General features: G+C 38.7%; 1 protein-coding gene across 3 annotated transcripts in view; it reads left to right on the plus strand.

Moving 5' to 3' along the window:
• Window positions 1–21,036, plus strand: part of mad1l1 (mitotic arrest deficient 1 like 1) — a 66,938-nt gene that overhangs the window by 20,609 nt on the left and 25,293 nt on the right. For all 3 annotated transcript variants that reach the window (XM_031289046.2, XM_031289045.2, XM_036000856.1), the window contains exons 16-17: window positions 9,358–9,589; window positions 15,823–16,016. In XM_031289046.2, the coding sequence (XP_031144906.1) occupies window positions 9,358–9,589; window positions 15,823–16,016 (426 nt within the window). The remainder of the gene's footprint in view (window positions 1–9,357; window positions 9,590–15,822; window positions 16,017–21,036) is intronic.

Raw genomic sequence — 21,036 nt, forward strand, 5'->3', positions numbered from 1 at the left:
AGGGAGCTGTCTCTTCAATCAGGTTTTAGTTTTTAAATTGTATAAATCTTTGAGAACTTTCCCTTTTATGACTGAGATTCTTCCCCACCAGATATTGTATCTTCCCATCACCATCACAGGTCTGGCATGTTGGGACTTGTGTGCATTGGTATAGTATGAAGAAAAAAATCATGACGTTTCTCTATAAAATTGATAACCGCCTTCTGACTTTTGAGCCAAAGAGATGATGGCAGCACAGCTCTGTTCGTATCCAGTACATCAGTGAAGTGATTCGAGATGTCTGAAAGGAGTACCTATTCCCCCTTCAGCCTGCTTAGTGTAAGATGCAATTTGAGAGAGAAATGTCAGTAATGACACATTTGATTTAACATACAAGTATTTTTTTTTTTTGCTTCTATTTCGAGACTTCCAAAAGGAAATCAAATGGGAAAAGTTTCTAAATACAACCTTTTTAAAGCCATAATCAGTAATTTCTTGACCATATGAATTGCAGCTATATCTTATTATACAGATAAATATTTCAGTGATAAAACCGAGAATACCCATCAGTCTAGCGCTGGCACAGCAACTGGGAATTCAATTACCAGCAAAAAGACACAAGAAAGGTCACTCCTAACACTTAGTTCATACAGGTGAGATGGTTCAACGTGACAAACCTGTCGATGAGTAAGAGGATTACATATTGCACATTCTAGTTATTCCTGAGGGCATTTTTGGCACTGTACTTGTCTCCATCTTGAACATGTGTTAAACTAAGAAGGAAGGGGAGAGACCTTGGAGCTCTGCAGTACTTATTGGAAGAATCTGCCACTCTTTGCCTTCATGCTGACTCGCCACAACCTTAACCTACCCTTGCTCAGGTCCCTGTCGCAGAGCCTACCACAGATTCTGATGCTAAAACTTCAGCTCTTATAGCTCTTCAGCTTCACCTTTATCCAGGCCTTTCAGCTGGTCCTATACCCCAGTTGGCCTGCAAGGAGGAGGACGTCGTCTCAGCAGTCCACCGACATTAGTACTTACTTGGCTTTCATTACTTCTTGCCTTCATCATTTTGTCGGGAATAACGGCAGTCCAGCATCCACTTGTCTACTCTTTTGTAAAATACAAAGAGGCTTAATCTGTCTCCAGACCTTTTTCTGCTTCTTGTGATTTAGCGATCACTCTGTGGACCCTTACAAAAAAAAGACATAGACATGAGGGTGCTGCCTTTGAGGATATCTTTGCTGCTGTTGGCTCTAACCATAGAGAAGCCAATTAGTAGTGATTATGCCCTGCCAGTGCAACTTGCCAGTATGCAGTTTACCCCAGGGAATCGGAAGGTGTCCTTGCAGTCCTATTCTGCTTTTATCCCAAAGATGACCAACTCATGCTGACCTTCGATCTTTGATCTCTTTAGCTGCAGTCCTACTGCTCTTCAGAACATAATTCTATTAAAGAATCCCTATGGAGTTTAGACCTAGTTGTGCTATGGAGCTGTTTTTGAGTAAGTAGGTCCTTGTTTTGTTTCTTGTGCATGTGCGCACACAGGTGATGGTGTTACACTATTCCACTAATTTCCACCAACTTGTGGCGGTAAGACATGCCACAATACGGCAACAAAGACAGTGAAGAAGAGGGCTGCAAGCTAGTAAACATGTATGGAAGCAAACAAAAAACACTAAATCTGCTTTGCAAATGTTTTATAATGAAATAAATGCACATAATGTGTTTGGGAGTGACACTGAATGTAAATATAACTTTTAACTGTTTACAACTCCATAGGCCCTCTTTAACTAATGATTTGGAGGATACCATATATCTGTGTCCAGGACATAGCCTTACAGGGATAAGCCCATTACCAAACAAATCTTTCTCAGTGCATAGTGGATGCTGTTGCATCTACCCCTACTCTTAACTCCATTTTGAGCTTTCAGGCCCCAATTGACTTATGTCGACCTTCCACCAGGGACCTGTTTAAGAGACTCTATCAAGACATTGGTGCTGCAGCTAGCCGGCCATCCTCAAAACCAGTGAAGTGTAACCTCTGTGTAGATTCATCCATGGTTTCCTCATTGCCTTAGGGACAGAAGTACAGTACTGCATAACAGCTGCTCTGCTTGATGCACTTTTGCCATATGTAAGCCCACAGATAATGGACCAAATATGAGGACAAAGCATTAGTGCCATCAACCAATATACAGTACATATTTTATAAACAGTTTTTACTCAAAGGATGGGTATATCCCAGATTTCTGTCACTACCTCAATGCGGATGATGTACACTTCCAACATTACAACTTTTTTAGTTTTATGTTAATGTGATCCCTATGTACAACCATATATTGCATCTGGGTTTGATAACAGAATTGGTAGTAATAGAAAGCAGCCTGTATCTCTGTCAAACATTACTGCTTGACAAAAGGAAAGGCAACAAATCAAAACTGGCATGAAAAGGAAAAATGGGGAGACCTTTTTCAGAAAATGAGTCTTCTTTTGACATGGACATCTTCACTGCAAACAGCGAGGACACTATCATATCTGGTTATATCTAATGACTATATGACATTAAGACAGTAGAGTAACAAATGTACACTTTCTTTTGTAACCCATCGTTAGATTGTTGTAAATGAAAATCAGCAACAAATTAAGAAAGAACCCCAACAGTTACATTTATTCCTGAAACAGTTACTCGGGATAATCAACAGACCTTGGGTCCAATAGTTTTTCTTGATTCTTAAATAAGAAAAAAGTAGTTTTATAAAAAAAAATTGTTGATGGTAAGCTCTCTGCATCCAGAGTAACCAGGACACCTTTTCTGTTCTATTTTTTATTTTTTTATTTTTTTTATTTCTATTTGTTCATTTACATTTACCACCATCGGATCGGGGTAGCATAAATCTCAGAGCTGGACAACTATATATATCTGTATGGCCAGTACCAGTAGGTAAGCAGTTTTTTGTCTTTTTGGTAATTTGGGTGAACCGATCCTTTTTAAATGCACCTCTGATTTCCTTGGTACAGGTATAGTTAATTTAAAAAGGAGAGTAGCTAAAAGCCAATGTCAAGAAAGGAGCTCCACTGTGTTTTTGATGATGTGACGTGAGTGGAAGAGGTTTGCTTCTCCACTGTCTCTTCTGTCTCTCCATTCAACCTCACTTCATCAGTTCATGTGGTTCAAGGGTCTGTGTATGTGCGTTTCTTCTTCGTTATTTTTTTTATCGTACCCCTCCGCTCTCACACTCATGCACAATCACTCACCATTAGTGTGTCACCTGTTCCATCAATGACTCATGGGTCCCCTGTGGTCAGTGCTGTATTTAGTATATAAGTGGATGCTTCAGAGCGATTTGTTTAGCTGTGTCAAAAACAGACATTGCTCTCTGGACTTCGGTCTCCCCCTCCCTCCTTTACTGTCTGCCCCTCTTACTCTCTCTATGCCCCCACTCCCTTTCTTTCTCATGCTCCTGATCTTCTGGTCTTTTGCTCTCTCTCCCTGCCTCTTTCTCTTTCTTTTATTTTTTTTTTTATTTTTTATAACAGTCTCTGCTCCCTGGTATTAGATGTGTTGTTATTGTTGTTCTATGAATAAGAGATATGTAGCCTTGGGCACTTAGGATGGCACTCCACCTTGCTGCATTGTAAATACTGTGTGGAAGAGTAGGCTGTATATATGCATGTAAACACACACACACACACACACACACACACACACACACACACACACACACACACACACACACACACACACACACACAAAATAGTCCAACTGTAATATTAAGCAGTATGTTTACATCCACTTTAAAACTTTTTTACATTGCTGCAGTGAACTAAATTATAATTTATAAACCACTTTCCCTTTTTTCTGAAATTCAGACTTGCATGTGCAGTGAAAGGTAATGATACCTTTATCTAATTTACGTATGATCATCCCTATTTGAATTTTAGGATTTCATGTTTCTTATTTTAGTGGATCATACTTAATCACTTGATGACTTTTTTGTCTGTTGTAGTCTGTTTTTCTGCACAGAAGGTAAAATGGATGAAGACAAGAAGATGGCCTTTTTTTTTCCCAGTTTCTCACTTTAGTTTGATATTCAAAGAGAGTTCAACCAATTTAAAAAAAAGATTACGCTGCTTCTTGGCTTACTTTGAAATTGGTGTGCTTTAATGCCAAAGAGAAATACATTTCCTTTGTTTTTGCTGTCAAGCAGTCAATTAAAACTTTGCCCCTCGGCTCGGTCCATGCATTCAAAAAGTAAAATATGAATGCCACGGCCAAATCATTCTAATTTTCTTTAGCCTGGCCTAATTTTAAGGAAGTGTGATTGAAATATTTTTTCGCTTTTTGACAGCACGTAGCTGTTGGCTGCGTTTTGAGGACCTTTCTCTTCTTTTTGTGCTAGGTTTATGGCTCTAATCTACATATCTTTCTCACACTATCTGGCTCTCTCTTCCATTTTCTCTTGCTGTTTTTTACAACGCCCATACAGAGGCATCCTTAAATAAACCCTCCATATACAGATGTAGAACTTCAAAAGATTTGCGCAGGAAGAAAATAAGTCTTGACTTTATCTGGCTGTGACGTGTGTGCAGTCCAGTTAAAAATGTTTAGATATAAATACGCACATTTTCTGTTCCTTTTTCTGGAAAGCTCAATCCCTCTGTTCCTTTTAAATTATACAAAGTGTTATTTATAAGCGTACAAGGCATTTTCCCCTTACACTGCAGGCAATGATAACCCAACCCTCTATGTTTCTATCATGTTTTTTTCCTTAACTGTTTCCCATCTTCAACATATCCCTTTTCTCCTTGTCTGCCTCTTGCTCTTCCACACTCCTGTTGTTTATTTGGCAACCGTCGCTTGGGGGCATATGGAATCTAATTTAGCCAGTAATCAAGAGCTTAGATTGGTCTGTGTGGATGTTGTGTGTGCTCCTGTTTGTGTGTGTGTATCCTTATATTGGCATTAAGCTAAGATGGACTCTTCTCATTTACCCAGACCTTAAAGAGTCAAAAGAAAACAAAGCAAAATACAGAAGGAAATCAAGGGCAATACCAAAATCTTCTATCCCAAAATAGGTCTTTTCGTACCTCGATAATGCTAATATCACGATATAGATGTATACGAAATGTTTACTTAAAGTCTTCTGTTGCCAGTGTTTTAGTTTCAGCAAATTAAGTGTTTATAAAACAATCACTAAACTGTTTTAATAGCCTACATATTTATGTTATTTATGCAAGTATATATGGACCTTAACATGATGTGCTACTACGGTTAGACATTACACAACACATTTAATAAATACTTGCATTTGCTGCAAACCAGTGCAGGGTATTCTGCTGCTGTGGTCCACACTGCTCTGTGCTGAGGGCAAAGAGTAGCACACTGGGAAATAAAGCAGGTAGGCAGTCTGATGCTCATATCTTCACTTTATGCTCCTGTAGCCTCAGTAGAGAGGATTTTGGCAGGCTAGGTAAAGCAGAGCAGTCAAAGGTTACACAGAAAATAAATATCTTTAGATACAGAAAGTTGGAAATAAAATTACTTGTTTGAATGCCCTGTATCCTACACATGCAGACCTTCATCCATGCTATGTTGGCGTCACCATTAATTGCATCGGATAAATAAGCTACAAAGTGATCCATTAAATTGATGCTGTATCCTGTGAAAGTCTAAATGTTTTCATACATCTGTGTTTTTCCATCTAACCATCTTTTCATGCACATTTCTTATTTAATTTATGCCCATTTTTAATTTGTACATACAAAAAGTGACTTATTGTCATTCATGCTTCCACTCCGATAAGGAGACAAAAAATAGCAGCAAATGTAAACATCAGATCTGTATTGAACAATAGATAGAAGCTTTATTGTCATTGCATGTTAAACACGACAACATTTTGTTTGGCAGCAATCCGTGAGCAATCGATGAGACTGTAACCTTCCTCGAATTATTAATACATGAAACAAACAAAACATTTTATTTTCCAGTGTGACTGGCCCTCGGACTGGAGATTTAGTGCCACCAGCTCTTTATGGTGATGCTCCTAATGTTCACATAACAGTAGTGGATGGAAATGCACACTAATTCACATTTTCTTTCGCTGTTTTTTTTCTGGAAATTTAGATGTTTGATCTCATAACCAAGAAAGGTCAGACCTGCTTATAAAGCAACCTGAAGTACTTTAAATAATGTTTTAAATAGGGCTGTCAAACGATTAAATTGACTTAATCGCGATTAATCATTGAATTTCTATAGTTACATTCTCTGTGATTAATCGCATGTTTTATCACATGATTAAAATTCTATTATTTTGCATTTCGGAACTGTTTTTAAGTACATATTAAAGCACCCATATTATGCTCATTTTCAGGTTCATAATTGTATTTTAAGGTTGTACCAGAATAGGTTTACATGGTTTAATTTTCAAAAAACACCATATTTTTGTTGTACTGCAGTGCTCTCTCTCACTGCTGCAGATCCTCTTTTCACCTGGTCTCTGTTTTAGCTACAGAGTGAGACCTCTTTTCTTCTTCTTCTTCTGTACTATCTTTGATTGCACTGCACATGCCCAGTAGCTCAGATGTAGATCATGTCAGCTAGCTAGCTCCATAGACAGTAAAAGAAAGGCTGTTTCTACAACTTCGGTCAGTTACAAGGCAGGATTAGCTGGGAGACTTCTAAATGAGGGCGCACATGTAAGTAGTTCTTTTGTAGATTATGGTGAACTTGTGTGTGTTGTAGCAGTGCTTTGCTACTGAGAACGAGGTAGCATGCTAGCGTTAGCATTAGCGTTAGCATGCTAACGCTACGAGCTAATGGTTGCGGTTAGCCTGCTCGTTTCGGCTTGTGACGTCACAAGCCGTGCCGATTTTGAACAGCTCACCCAGAGACTGAAGGCAGGACACATTCAGAAACCGTATCTCACTCTAAACAGCATGGGTGGATTTTTTTCAAAGTTTGTATGTGTGTGGAAGCACCAGAGACACAACATAACACCCCAAATCCCAGAAAAAGTGATTTTTTTTCATAATATGGGCACTTTAACAATGGAAAGCAATTCTTACCAGTGTATCTTGAATGGGAATCAAATGAATGCAAAGAAAGTGACTTTATGAACTTGATTTTAAGATTTGTATTTGTTTATTATATATTTAATCTAGTCACACATTTGAATTTAACAACAACTTTAAATGCACCACGCTGTAAATTACCAGTTTCATTGAACACACCGTCTGTGTTTTTCCGACAACAGCAGCTGCAGATTGTTACATCCCGGTGTCGGAATCCTCTACAGTGAAATACAGACACACTTTACACCGTTTAGCGTTAGCTGTCAGCATTGTAACCGTGTTTAATCCAGCTACTAGCTAGCAGTAGGCTAACGTTAGCTGCTCTCGAGTATAGTGTTAACTAGCGTCATGTGCAGCGATGTTTCTGTTTCCTGTAACATCCGTTTTCAGAGCATCAGAGAAAAAGACATAAGTGGCACCAGAATGAGGCACCGAAATCCGCGTTGCTATTCCTGCAGCAGCAGGATGTGTTACGAGGAAGTACGGCAAAGTAGTAGCCTGTTAGGCACGACGCAGAGCCGAGTGAAGTGAAAATAAATTAATAAATGGCGGCGTGCGATTAATACGATTACAAAAAATTAACGCATTATGCTCGACCCTTAATCGCATCGCGATTAACGCGTTAATGCTGACAGCCCTAGGTTTAAAATGTTCACAAAAAGCAGTCTCTTTTACTATCTAAAATCTAACAGTGGCAAGCAAAGAGAATGGAGACAGAGCCATTTATTACATCCAAAATCTTTTCAGCCGCACTTGAGTAGACAATGTGAAAAAGAAATTAGAGATTAAATGGCAACAGAGTTGCGTAATATGAAGCACTTTTGTGCATACACTTACCTCTCATCTCCTCCATATTTATTCCTCTGAATCAATTGGAAAACAGTCACGATCAGTCGAACGACGAACGCCGTGCAACCAGTAACCAGTGACATAGCTCAAACACAGCGTTCGTGATTCGACTGGTCATGACTGTTTTCCAAGATGCCGCCTGCATGTAAACATGAACGTCACTGTCTTTATAATCTTTTTAATAAACTGTCTGTACACTCCCAAAGTTCTCAATGCTTCGGTTAACATTTAGGGACCCTCATTATGCTACCGTTGATGTGTGGTGCTATTTTGAGCCTTGTTAGTGGTATAAAATAGCGATTTACTCTCTGCCCCGAAAGGTAGCATTAGCAGCAAATCACCAGTTCGACTCGGTACACATATGTTATTAACCCCTAGGTTCATTTTGCGCCGGAGTTGTCCCTAAAGTGCAATCATAGTTTTAGTTCTTGTGCGGACGTATCTGGTGTTTTGTTTAGCTTTTGCAGCACGCGTATTCTAAAGGCCTGTGAGTTATGTGTGTGAAAACGTGCATGGAGGAAGAATGGGCACAGACTCTAGATATCAATACTTTTTAGCCCTGTGTTCTTTTGAATCCAAACCAAGATCAGACAGACCTGAATTGACTACATGACCTGCAGACTTCTATGTGAAGTCAATCCAAGCACAATGACAGCTGAACAAAGACTGACCTTGTTTGGTCATTTACAGCCAATACAAACCACTAATGATAAATGTATCAACCTAATTCATAAGCTGCAACTGCTTTGATAATCGATTATTGTTGTTACTATTGTTTAAATTACTGTATATTTCCAACAACAACAAACAAAACTGTCAACTGTTCTCTGGTTCCAGCTTCTCCAATGTGAGCATTTGATGCTTTATATTTTGCTTTTATTTACGGAATATCTTTGCGTTTTGGACTGTTTGTTAGACAAAAGACCTGTGAAGATGTCACCTACAGTCAGTCAATGATTTTCTTTGGGACACAACAATGTTTCAACAGAAAGGGAGTCATAGTTTGGAAGTCGATAGTTGGGCATGAAATGTATATGTCAAGGAGCCCACTGTTTCAGCAGGGGCGTGTACTCTTGGTGTTCCAAACCAAAATGAAAATTTGGACACACATAGACAATATGACAATATCTTTTTAAAGAGCAGAGTAATAATGTGAATTATCAAAAACATAGACAACAGAAAAAGAAATGTCTTAAAGTCATTACTAACAACCTTTTTATTGACCTGCTTTAGTACCGCATCTAATGCTGTTTAAGACGTAACTTGACTACACAAGGGATTGATTTTCGGACCCTGCTGTATAAATGAATGTACTTTTCTCAAGTTATCTATGAAATTACTATTAATAGTATGTCAGTTCTGTATTTCTTTAAACATCTTCAGACGTCCAGAGTGTGGACAAGAAGATTGTATTCCGCTCAAGTTAAAGAACTGATCTTTATCTTTCTGTCTCAGGGAGACTATGATCCCATCAAAACCCGAGTTCTCCACTTCAAAATGAACCCTACCTCTGTTGCCAAGCAACAGCGCCAGCAGGATGTTGAGGCTCTTCAGGAGGAAGTGATACGTCTCAGGGAACTCGTGCGCTCATTGCAGGATGGAGGTGCCATGGTCCATTCACAAGACGACTCAAGTATGCACGCCCCCAGCCTTGGCCTCAGTTTTCCACCATCAAAGGAGGTGCTGGGTAAGATCAACAACACAGACACACATTTACACATTTGTACTAAATTGGCTCATTAGCTTGTACTACCCTCGTATTCAATGAAACAGGGTTGGGCATTTACTTTTCTATTGTCTATCACATTTCCGTTAACATAAAGTGATGAGAGATGCCATAGCTGAGATAAGGGCCACAGCAAACATTATAGGAGAATTACGTAGTTATTTCATGTACCGGTGAAACCGTTTGAGCGGTTACTTATTTGATTACTTACCAAGGTTATTAAGGTAAATGTGGGTAAAAAGACTGTCATAGTTAACATTAAAGAAACAATTGGGTATTGTACTACATTCCACACTGCACATTTTTGACATTTGTTCAGGTCCTGTTCCTTTTTTGGACTAATGAAAAATAATAAATGAGAGAAACTGTTTACTTACGCCCTCTATTGGTTACATCTTAAACCAAAGTAAGAATGGAATTGCTTTGCTGGCCTTTGTCCTTCTATTGTCTAGAGTCTTACGACAGGCAGTTAGATGGGGAAAGTGTAGTTATGACAGGGTTAAATATTTAATTGGAGATCAGGGCAGTTCAGTGCTGGAAGTCTGTTGGCTAATTTGTCAACTGAGGACCACAGTGCTCTGCTCTCCCTCTCTCCCCCTCTCTAATATTCACTCTTCCTCTGTCTCTCGCTCACCAACACTCCTCTTGTCACTTCTCCCTTTACAACTTCCACCATTCTTTTTCCTTTTGTTAGGCTTCATTTCACTCTTGTCTTTTCTTCTGTCATTTTCCCCTGTCTTTAATTTAGCCTGTCTGCTTCTGACCCATTCTTCTCCTGAAGTGATAATTGAGTTTCCTACCGGTATGTTCAATTTACCCTCTAGCAGATAATACAGACCTAATTTCTGATACCTGCTCTTATCTTCAGACCAGGGTCAAAGCAATGAGATGTCTGGACAAGTATCAAAGATAAACTGAATACATTTCATGTCTTTGCGATCAGCACAGACTGATATATAAAAAGTGTTATTTCATCAGCTCTATTGTTAGTTATTGACCCTTACAACCTCACCACAAAATTCGCATGTGCAATTAAGAAATTACAGATCTAAAATAATCTTTGAAAGTTATATCTTGTAAAACAAAGTGCTTAATACAGCAAAAAACCCTACTTTTTAAGACATTGTGGGTTTTGAGACTTTTGTTACATGAGAATAGTATCATACTATTAGTCAGTTGTAACTATTTGGAACATTTTGTGTAAATAGAAATTAGTAATTGATGTCTTATTGTTTTCCATATTTTTCCACGTTAACAACACATTAACAGAAAAACACCATTTAAAAACAATGAAAGAAACAACATGACATCATGACTTTGCGTAAATATACACGCCCACGTTCTTAAGCTAAGTGGCGTGTTATCTGTACGCATTTTGAACTATCCGCGTGTATGTCTACGCTGTATACAGCGGACGTTAAATACACGCCACTTGAGTTATCTGTACGCATTTTGAGCGCAATATACAGCGGACGGGTTGGGTTTAGGAAAAGAAGAAAGCTACGGTTGGGTTTAGGAAACGTGACACACGGGACACGAAGGAAGCGTGACACGCGGGACACGATCCCCGGTCTCCTGGGTGAAAGTCCTGTGTTTGACCCATCCGACACCCCGACCAACCTTCCTACGCAGATTTTTGCCCTTTCATACTACTCACTATGGCGTAAAGTCACACGCAATCGCAAGGTAATGTAAGTCAATGGTGGCCAAACGGCATTGATAAACACACTAAAAAGTGAGTATGCGACTTAATAACACGCCAATAATGGCATACGAATTGGCGTGTCATACATACTCCACTTCATGAGATCAGTCTGGAAAGAAACAAAATCGACACAATGCATTTATTCAAGTAACTGAGAGCTGAAGATCACATAAATACAAAACTCACTTTTACCCATAAGAAGACGATTAAAATAAACATAACGGAGCTAATGTTAAGGCAACTTACCACAGAGACGCCACAGACTGTAATAAATGTTGGGGTGCACGGCTCAAGTCCCCAATACCCAAAACCAGGAAAATAAATTAATTCAAAAAAGATTTAAAAAAAAAAGAAGAAGAATGAAACAAGACAGTTAACAGTATAAAATAAACTGATGACTGATAATAAATAATATAAAATGTAAATTGAAATGAATACCCAGTGATGGCAAGTGGAATCATTAACTCCGCTACACAAACACAATTATTGCAGTCATGAAATGGCCATTTACATTCTAAACTGTGGGTCATGAGAAGCTTTTTAATGGCAGCCAATTTGTTTTTTTTTTAAAATAGACAGCCATGTTTGTGTATAGGTAAGCAGTGCTACCAATTACCTTAGAGCTAAGTATGACAGTATAACAATAGTCAAATGAAGTCTAGGATTACAGTGACAGGAATTATTCTTTAATTTGGCTCATGTTTGCCCTTGAATAGCCTTCTATTATACTCATCAAGCATTAAAAAAAAAAAAATTAATTAAACCAGTAAATAAATAAAGCCGTTATTAAGTATTATTTCTGGCTTTACACATGACTGCATTTTGTGAATAAAGGATTTTTTTTTTTACTTCTTCTTGGAAGCGCCCTGAGGATTACTTTGCAGTGGAATGTGAAAATATGATTAAATATATAGTTTGAACTGACACTTTACTTGTCTTCCTACTGTAAGGCTTCTGTATAGTAACACCTCTTGTCAGTGCTCTGTGGTGTAGCCAGGAATTAGACTATACCACTTACAGATTAATCTGTCCAGGCTATAATTCCCCTACTTTTACTGCAACAGTGTAGCCCATCTCTGCTTTACCACCTCCATGCTGAGTGATTTGTGTATATGTGATAATGCTTTACCTGTTGGTTTAAGATTTTATTTTTGATTTATTTTTACAATGAAATGGTGCATTTTTCATACATTTCACTGTAGAACATTGGCCGTTCTCCTTTTGAACATGACTAGAAGTCAGAAGTCACAAGAAGCACAGTCAGGACAATATTACACTTGAGTTGGGTTTCCTGGGCAGATCGGTCACCTTTTGTAAACTCCTGCTGTTCTTTGTTGGTAAAACAACAAATAATTTTGTCAGTACCATTTATGTACATTCAACAGATACATATGCAAACATTGGACAAAGTTCAGTTTGGAAAATGAGCAGTCAAAAATATAAAAACATAAAAGGCTCCCTTGTGTGCAGTGGAATTTTCTTGACAGCTTTTAAGAGCCAGTGCGCCCAGACCCCTAGAGACCAATTAAGGGCAGAAGTCACTTACTTTGTCAAAACTTGACAGTTGGTGTAAAAAATGTCTTACCCCAAATGCTTTGATTTACTCACTTAACACATTACACATTGGCACATTTGTGTGTGCACTTGTACACATTCGTCTTTACATAGGCAGTAACATGTTTATTTCCCAGTGTACGTTGCTTATTTGTCTGCATGTTGCAGTAAATTTAAGCAGCGTCTATTTCATGCTTGTCACTTGAGAATTTGCCGCCATTTTCAGGGCAGTTTGATAGCTGTCATATAGTGACAGTTTTGTCACACTGCTGAAGTCTTGAAACAGTATTTATCAGCACTGACTGACACTCAAGAGGAGCCCAGTCACCCAGGAGATAGACAGGCGCACAGACACACACACACACACACACACACACATACTCTAAGTTTATACTTTTGAGCTTTTACTTGTTTGATAATGAATGATAAAAATGTAATAGGCAAAGAGAAATATGATGAGTAGAAATACTTATCAATTGAAATGAGCCACTTTTACTATAAACTGCTGCACAGATATAAGATGTATGTTCATGTGTTTTTAATAGCACAAACAAATTGCGAATTTGCGACTGTTTGGTGTTGGCTGTAAGAAGGTAAATTCATTCAACATTTATTTATACTCGAGAGATCATTGAGGGGCGGCCCTCATTTACAATGACATTGAGTCCAATTACAAAGACAAAAACAAAACAACACAGAAAAGAAGTGACACCATTATAAGAAAAATAGAAAGACACTAAAACTTTCTGAATTGGAAAAATTATTTGATAAATAAATTAGGATAATAAGGATGCACAAGAAAGTACAATTATGTAAAGCAAGTACAAGTTTGCAGGTTTAAAACCAAATTTCTAAATTGTAGGGCTGCAACTAATTTATTATTTTAACAATCGATTAATCTGTTGATTATTTTTTCGATTAATCTGATAAAAAAACATTAATTTACATCAACTCAATACATACATGTATGTTGTTTTAGTTAATAGTTGTGTAAAGGTTAGTAACCCAAAGAGCAGATACAGACCACACACACACACACACACACACACACACACACACACTTGAAGCTTATTTATTAAATTATTACCATCATTGTAGTAAGTGCAAGTTAAGTTCATTTGTACACCACATTTAAACAGCTTAAGATGACTAAGTGCTATAAAAGAACTTTAAAATGAAATTAAAAAGTACAACACACACAAATATATACGTCAACAATAACTGATATGGGACAAAGCACAGAATATATACATGACAATAGCTTGAAAAATTAATCGGCCAAGAACGTGTCTTTAGTCCTGCTTTACTACTGTTATTAATGAGCTAACGCTAGCTTGTCATGCTAGTCAGCTGGATAACGAGTAAACACCACAACAGCACCAGAAGAGGGACGTTACGTTCCTCACTTCAAAACGGAACAAAAGTAGGATTCTGTAGTGACTTTACCCTGCTGTTGAACTCTCTCCTCATCAAGGACTCCAACATGTTTACGTTTTAGGAGGTGCTGAATCATCACCGTGGTGAGCCTGTGCCATGCCGTGTCGTTTTTGCTTATCTTGCAATTAACACGTTTTTGATTTTAGTGTGAATGCTCCCACACCTTGGATGACTTAGGTCGTACTGATTTCTCTGCCTCCGCCATGTGTTTCAGAACGTTAAGGGTCTCTCTCCGTATTTCCTCTACCCCCGCTCTGCTCTTTTTTTTTTTCTTTCGCTCCGCACGGCACTCAACTCAATTGCTTTTATCTCCGCGACTGAGTGGCGTGTCGCGCGACACAACGAATTGATAATGAAATTTGTTGCCAACTTTTTTAATAATCGAATTTTATCGATTCGTTGTTGCAGCCCTACTAAATTGTCCAAATGGCACAAGTGAGTGTGCTGTAATTTGTTCCAGGAGTCAGGTTGTACTATAGGTAGTACAATAATACTGGTTATTTGAAAATTCTTATTAAAGTAGATTCACATCTGAGTGAGTGAAATGCTTTTGACCTTGGAAAAAATAATCAAAACTATAATAAGCATGTTATCTGCCTTTTGTCAAAGAGTTTTTCTCCTCTTTTGAATTAACCTTTTGTTAATTCTCTTTCTGTTCTGCCTGGTTTTGTTACACATTTTGACGCAACTTTTTTGTGATGTAAATAGCTATTAACAACAACGCTCACTGCTATTTAATTAGAGAAATTTGTCCACTTTTCTTCGCATGCGGCCCTTTTGAAAGGATAGAGCACACACTCCCTAGTAAAGACGCCCCAGCTGTCTGGTGCTGTGGTCGGATGTTTCAGTAGTACATAAAACCAATTGAGAATGTTTTTGGTAACATTGTGGAAACATTTGCCTCGTTGTGGCTTGTCTGTTCTCCTCACTTCTTTCACCATTTCTAATGTTACAATATATTCATGCGCAATCACACACGCTCAAATGCATGTGCATCACTTGTAACGGTTTCTGCAGTAATAACATTTTAAATTTCTTCCGTAACGACTCACTTTTGCTCTGACAAACTCATTTCTCTGCCTTCTCAAATCGAGTCTTCCAATTAAAGCAATTACTGCAAATTGATTTTCAACAAATTAAAGTCAAGCCCCCATCCTGCTTCTCCTCTCCACGAATCTGCTCCCAGCTCGGAGACGCAGCTGACCGCTTTAGTCCCCACCACTACATGTTGTGCATTATAGTGGATTGTTAGACCCTAAGAGAACAGATGAAGTGCCTCAGGGAATCTATATTTGATATGGAGCTGTCCATCTATGCTGTACTAGCTAAGTGAGTTGAGCATGTACTTGTGGAGCCCTGTGGAAAAGAAGTCTTGCACGTGTTGCAGAATCTTAGAGGAAAATGTCTGAGTTGCTCATGTATACAGAGTGATGTTATAAAAATATTGTGTCAGAATATCTGACTGATGTATTCTCCCTACCTTTTGTGTGTGTTGCAGATTTACGTAAGCAGATGGAGAGCTCAGAGCTCCGGAACCAGAGGCTGAAGGAGGTGTTTCAGAGGAAAATTCAGGAGTTCCGCACAGTCTGCTACGTCCTGACCGGCTATCAGATGGATATTACCACAGAAAACCAGTACAGGCTCACCTCAGTCTATGCAGAGCACATGGACGACTCCTTGCTCTTCAAAAAGGTATTTCAAAGAGACAGTATTTACACACAAAGAGGTAAAGGTGATGCATGAATGTGTGGCAAACTGTAACACGACCTTTAGGACCAGAGAAACACAAATTGAAACTTGATCACAATATTACCATAAACCAAATCCCAGATAACCGGTTTTATGTAATCATATCAATATTAACAATGTATTTCTAGCTTTATGTACATCTATACTAGGGGTGGTACGGTTCACAAAACCCACGGTTCGGTTCGTATCACGGTTTTAGGGTCACAGTTTTCGGTTCTGTACGGTTCTTGTTATTTTTCTTTTAATCTTTAACACTCCAGAAATATACTTCAGCATATGATATATAGCTTAATTATCCACAATGTAGGATACAGTATTAAACTGAATTTGACTTGACTTTAAGCACATTATTGGGACCATCTCTGAGGAAAGCTAGGTAAGATTTTGATACAGCATGAGGGAAGACATTGATGATTTCAACATGCTTTTCATTTATTTGGCAAAAAAAGGAGAATGTGTATTGCCATCTACAGGAACGTATGTGCCTTTTTAGCACATGAAGATTGAAATATTACAGATTATCAATTGAAATAACTTGCATTTATCAAACTGCCAACTTCAGTGTAGCTCTTACAAAAATGTATCCTTTAAAAGAAAAAGACAGGAACTCTTAAAGCTCCGTCTTTTGAATAAGTCAGAATACGTTGTATTTGCATTGTTAATTTCCTATACTGGCCTGGGCTGGGACACACAGTCATACGGTTTGATAAAGTACTTATTGGACTTATCATTGCACTTACAATAACGAGCGTAGCTGTCAGGTCCTCCTGTATACGTCTCATCTCCGTTTTTCCTGCATCCACCGTGTGTGTTTGTGTGTGTGCCCCCGCCCGCTGCAGAGACCCGACAGGATTTAAACTGCAGCCGCTTCAGCGAATTTAGAGTGAAAAAACGTTACAGTACATTGATGTTAAAATGTTTACAGGTTGGCAGGACGATCTGAAATGTTTTGCACGGTCTTTAGCTGTACGTTTTGTTGGTAACTTGTCCGCACCTCTTCTTTCGCGCGAAAGGGAAACACAGCTGTCTGAGGTCACATACGGGCACCTGACGGGCACGAGGCTACATTGCGCATGCGTCGAACCGTGCGGCACACAAATGCTCCGAACCGAGACAAGCGGACCGAGCGGTTCGGGTGTTTTTCATGAACCGTACCACCCCTAATCTATACCTACACACTTGCTGAGATCAGATATGGTTGCATGTGGCTATGAGCCACTGGCAGTGTGTATTTCTGTAAGCATATGCACCCTGATCATTAACATAGAAGTGTGAAGTTAAAAGGGAAAAAACTGTCAACATCAAAATTCCTACAGGCTGTAGCATCTGTGAGAGTGCTGATATCTGTCTCGATTGGGATCTTTGACTAATGCTTCAGGAAGTGCAAATTTGACCTTGCAAGGTGTTTCTTTTCTCCCCTTTTTTATTGAATCCCCCATCTCCACGTTTATGCACCATTATGCCACATTATAGCTTTGTGTACTACTCAGCCATGCAGGGAGAGGAACAGGGACTCTCCTCTGCTGTGTGTGTGTGTGTGTGTGTGTGTGTGTGTGTGTGTGTGTGTGTGGACAATGTCGCAGGGCTGGGCTACATTAATCGATCACCACGCCCCATACACACATTGAGTGGGCTAAATAAAAACTATGTGTGTCTGTCCCTTAGCAGTTGAGCTAAATCCTTTTCTTAAGTAGCTTTACAGTGAAAACATCCTGTTGTGCTCCCTTTGCACTTACCTCTTTGTCTCCTTCCTTCCCCTTCTCCCCTCTCTCCATCCTGTCATGCTACACTTTTTCCTCTTTATCTCTCTCTTTTTGTTTATCTCTCCCCTTTTCTCCGTTGCTTTCTGATCTGAGTGTCTAGCAGTAGCTAATCACTGTGTTGTTGTTGTGTTATGATAGGGGGCCTCTAGCTACAACAAGAATCGTGGAGAATCCATACCAGCGAGGTAGAAGGCAGCTTTATTATCTTGGCAGGGCGATTATAGTGGTCAAGTGCTAGACTGTTGCGACTGCTCATTACTGCCTTGCTCATGGACTCACTTGAATGCTAGTGGAGTCAGAAAATAACGAAGCACACACACACACACACACACACACACACACACACACTTGTGATGCCCTCATAGTGCGCACTGTCACACTCAAATGCACACATACTCACTCCAATCTCACACTACAGAGATTGAGTGTACAGGCATACATATGTACAAAGACATTCACACAAAACAGAGGCTAAAACCTCCTGTATTAGTATTCCGGGTGTTCTCCACTGTCGGAGTGCGTATGACACACGCCTGGTGGCCTATGGGAGCAGCGAGGCCTGTACTACTAATGGAATACGACACTCATGCACACACGTATAAAGGAACACCCACACACACACAAATGCACATGAATACCAATATACATAATATTCTCTTGATGCGCCTGCGCACGTGTGTGTGTGTGTGACTGTAATCTGGGTTATGAGAATATAAAGTGGACTAATTGTAGGATGAGGCAGGAGTAAGTGGAGAGCAAATGGGGGATTTTGGACAAATAGGATTCTAATGTTATTCACCTCCCCAACAGGGTTGCCAGATAATCCTGCTAATATCCCCCTCCAGCAGAGGCACCCAAATCCCCCTCCTATGGTGTAAGCTGTTTAACCTGCAACTGTCACATTCTCTCTCTCTCTCTCTCTCTCTCTCTCTCTCTCTTTCTCTCTCTTTTCTAATGCGTTCATTATATCAAATTCTCATTCAAATTATTTCTTCAACCTTTATTCACATTTACTTTTCAGCCCTTTTTAAAATCGCTACAATTTGGTAATCAAAACGTTTCAAGTTTAATTGTCACTTTTCTCTCTCTCACTCATTCAGTCAGTCCTGTGTGATTCTCAGCAGGGATTGTAGAGAGACACAATGATAGTAATCATGGCTTCAAGAAAGGTTTTGTTTATTCAGTCTTTGATTCTTCAGTCAGAGGTTGTAATTTAAACTACTTTTCCCCCATTTCATCTGTAAAAAGCGTCAAATGCTAATTAAGGTTTTTTGGGGGAACGAGGATACTGAAACAATACTTAAGTGATCGTAACTTATGTAAACTTGTGTTTAAGATTGAGAGAAAATACAGTATATATATATATTTTTTTTTATTTCCTCGATTAATCCATAGTCATTTCATCTATAAAATGTAAATACAATTCAGAAAATGCTGCTCACAATTACCCAAAGCCAAAGGTTCAGAGCTCAGTCCAAAATAACTTATTCAGTTTACAATAATATGAAGTTCTTGCTTTGAACAAGCTGCAACCAAACATAAGATACAGTATGGAATAGTAGAAACAAGGACAACATTTACAGCATTTTTAACAAAAGACATAAGTGGTTAAATCTAAATGTACCACCAAACAAATATTACTGATATCTGAACTTCATTTCAAATACACTTGTAAATGACCGTCTCCTTCAGTTATACTTTCTCTCTCGTCCAAAATTACTGCTAACATGCTGACAAGCTAAATGTTTGCATCTTGCAATATGCATTTTAACATGATGAATATAGTATTGCCAAATAAATGAAAAGTAGTACGTTAATTTTTTTTTAATCTCATGCCACCATTTATTATTTTACACTTCACTCTGCTTCGCGTCGTGCCTAACAACGGCCCTTAGCTGTTCTAAAATCACTAGAATCTAGCTAGGTTACAATTTTGACCCTTTGCCGCACCGTTACTTATTATCAAGCTGCCATACTTCCTCGTAACACATCCTGCTGCTGCAGGCTGCAGGCATGATGGAGAGAGACAGCAGCAACACAACTCTGAATGGAGCTTTTTATTTTCCAAAACTCCCGGACGGCTCGTAGACAAGTCGAAAGTCATATGCACATTGTGTAAAGCCGAATTAAAATATCGCCGAAGCACGTCAAGCTTGAGCTACCACCTACAAGCTAAGCATAGTACAGTTAACGTGACTCAGGTTGATGCTAGCGGGCTCAGGCAAAGCACTATTTTGGAGAGTGCTACTTGCTGACCTGTGGATGAAACCAAATCCTAAAAAAATTACTACAGCTCTTGCGAAATGGGTGGCAACTAACTGCAGACCTGTCAGCATCGTAGAGGACTCGGGTCTTAAAGACGTAGGCTACTACGGTTGGCATGTTCTGAATTGTGCAATAATGACATATTCCCACATTTTTCTTTTGTTTACAGTAAATAAATAAACAAATGCAAATCTTAAAGTCAAATTCATAAAGCAACTTTCTTTGCATTCATTTGATTCCCAGTCAAGATAGACTGGTAAGAATTGCTTTCCATTGTTAATATGTACTTAAAACAGTTCTGAAATGCAAAATAATAGAATTGTAATCATGTGATAAAACAAAAGCAATTACTCGCGATTAACTATAGAAATTCAGCAATTAGTCGCGATTAATATATATATATATATATTAGGGCTGTCAATCGATTAAAAAAATTAATCTAATTATTATAATTGTAATAATTACAGACTCTGTGATTAATTAATCGCATACATAATTAACGGTGCCTGAACCGATACTTTTTAAGAAAGTAAAAAAAGAAAAGAAAACAAAGGGTACTAACCAACAGTTGGTGACATTAAAGAACAGCTTGTTTATTGCTAAGGCCATATAGTCAAAATTAAATGTTGTTAACATTAATAGTTATACATTAATAATAATGTATAACAATAACAATAACTTATTTCACTAGTAAATTGCTGTTGAACGACAAAAACAACCACCAAGGACATTTACAATAACTTCAAATGCACCACAAAGCTGTAGTTTACCAGTTTCGTGAACGCACCGTCTGTGTTGTTTTTCCGACGGCAGCTCGGCAGCTGCAGATTGTTACATCCCGCTGTTGAGTCACAGTCCTCTACAGTAAAACACAGTCAAACTTTACACCGTTCAGCGTTAGCTGTCAGCATTATAACCGTGTTCAATCCAGCTAC

The sequence above is a fragment of the Sander lucioperca genome, chromosome 4 (genome assembly GCF_008315115.2).
Source record: "Sander lucioperca isolate FBNREF2018 chromosome 4, SLUC_FBN_1.2, whole genome shotgun sequence".
NCBI lineage: Eukaryota > Metazoa > Chordata > Actinopteri > Perciformes > Percidae > Sander > Sander lucioperca.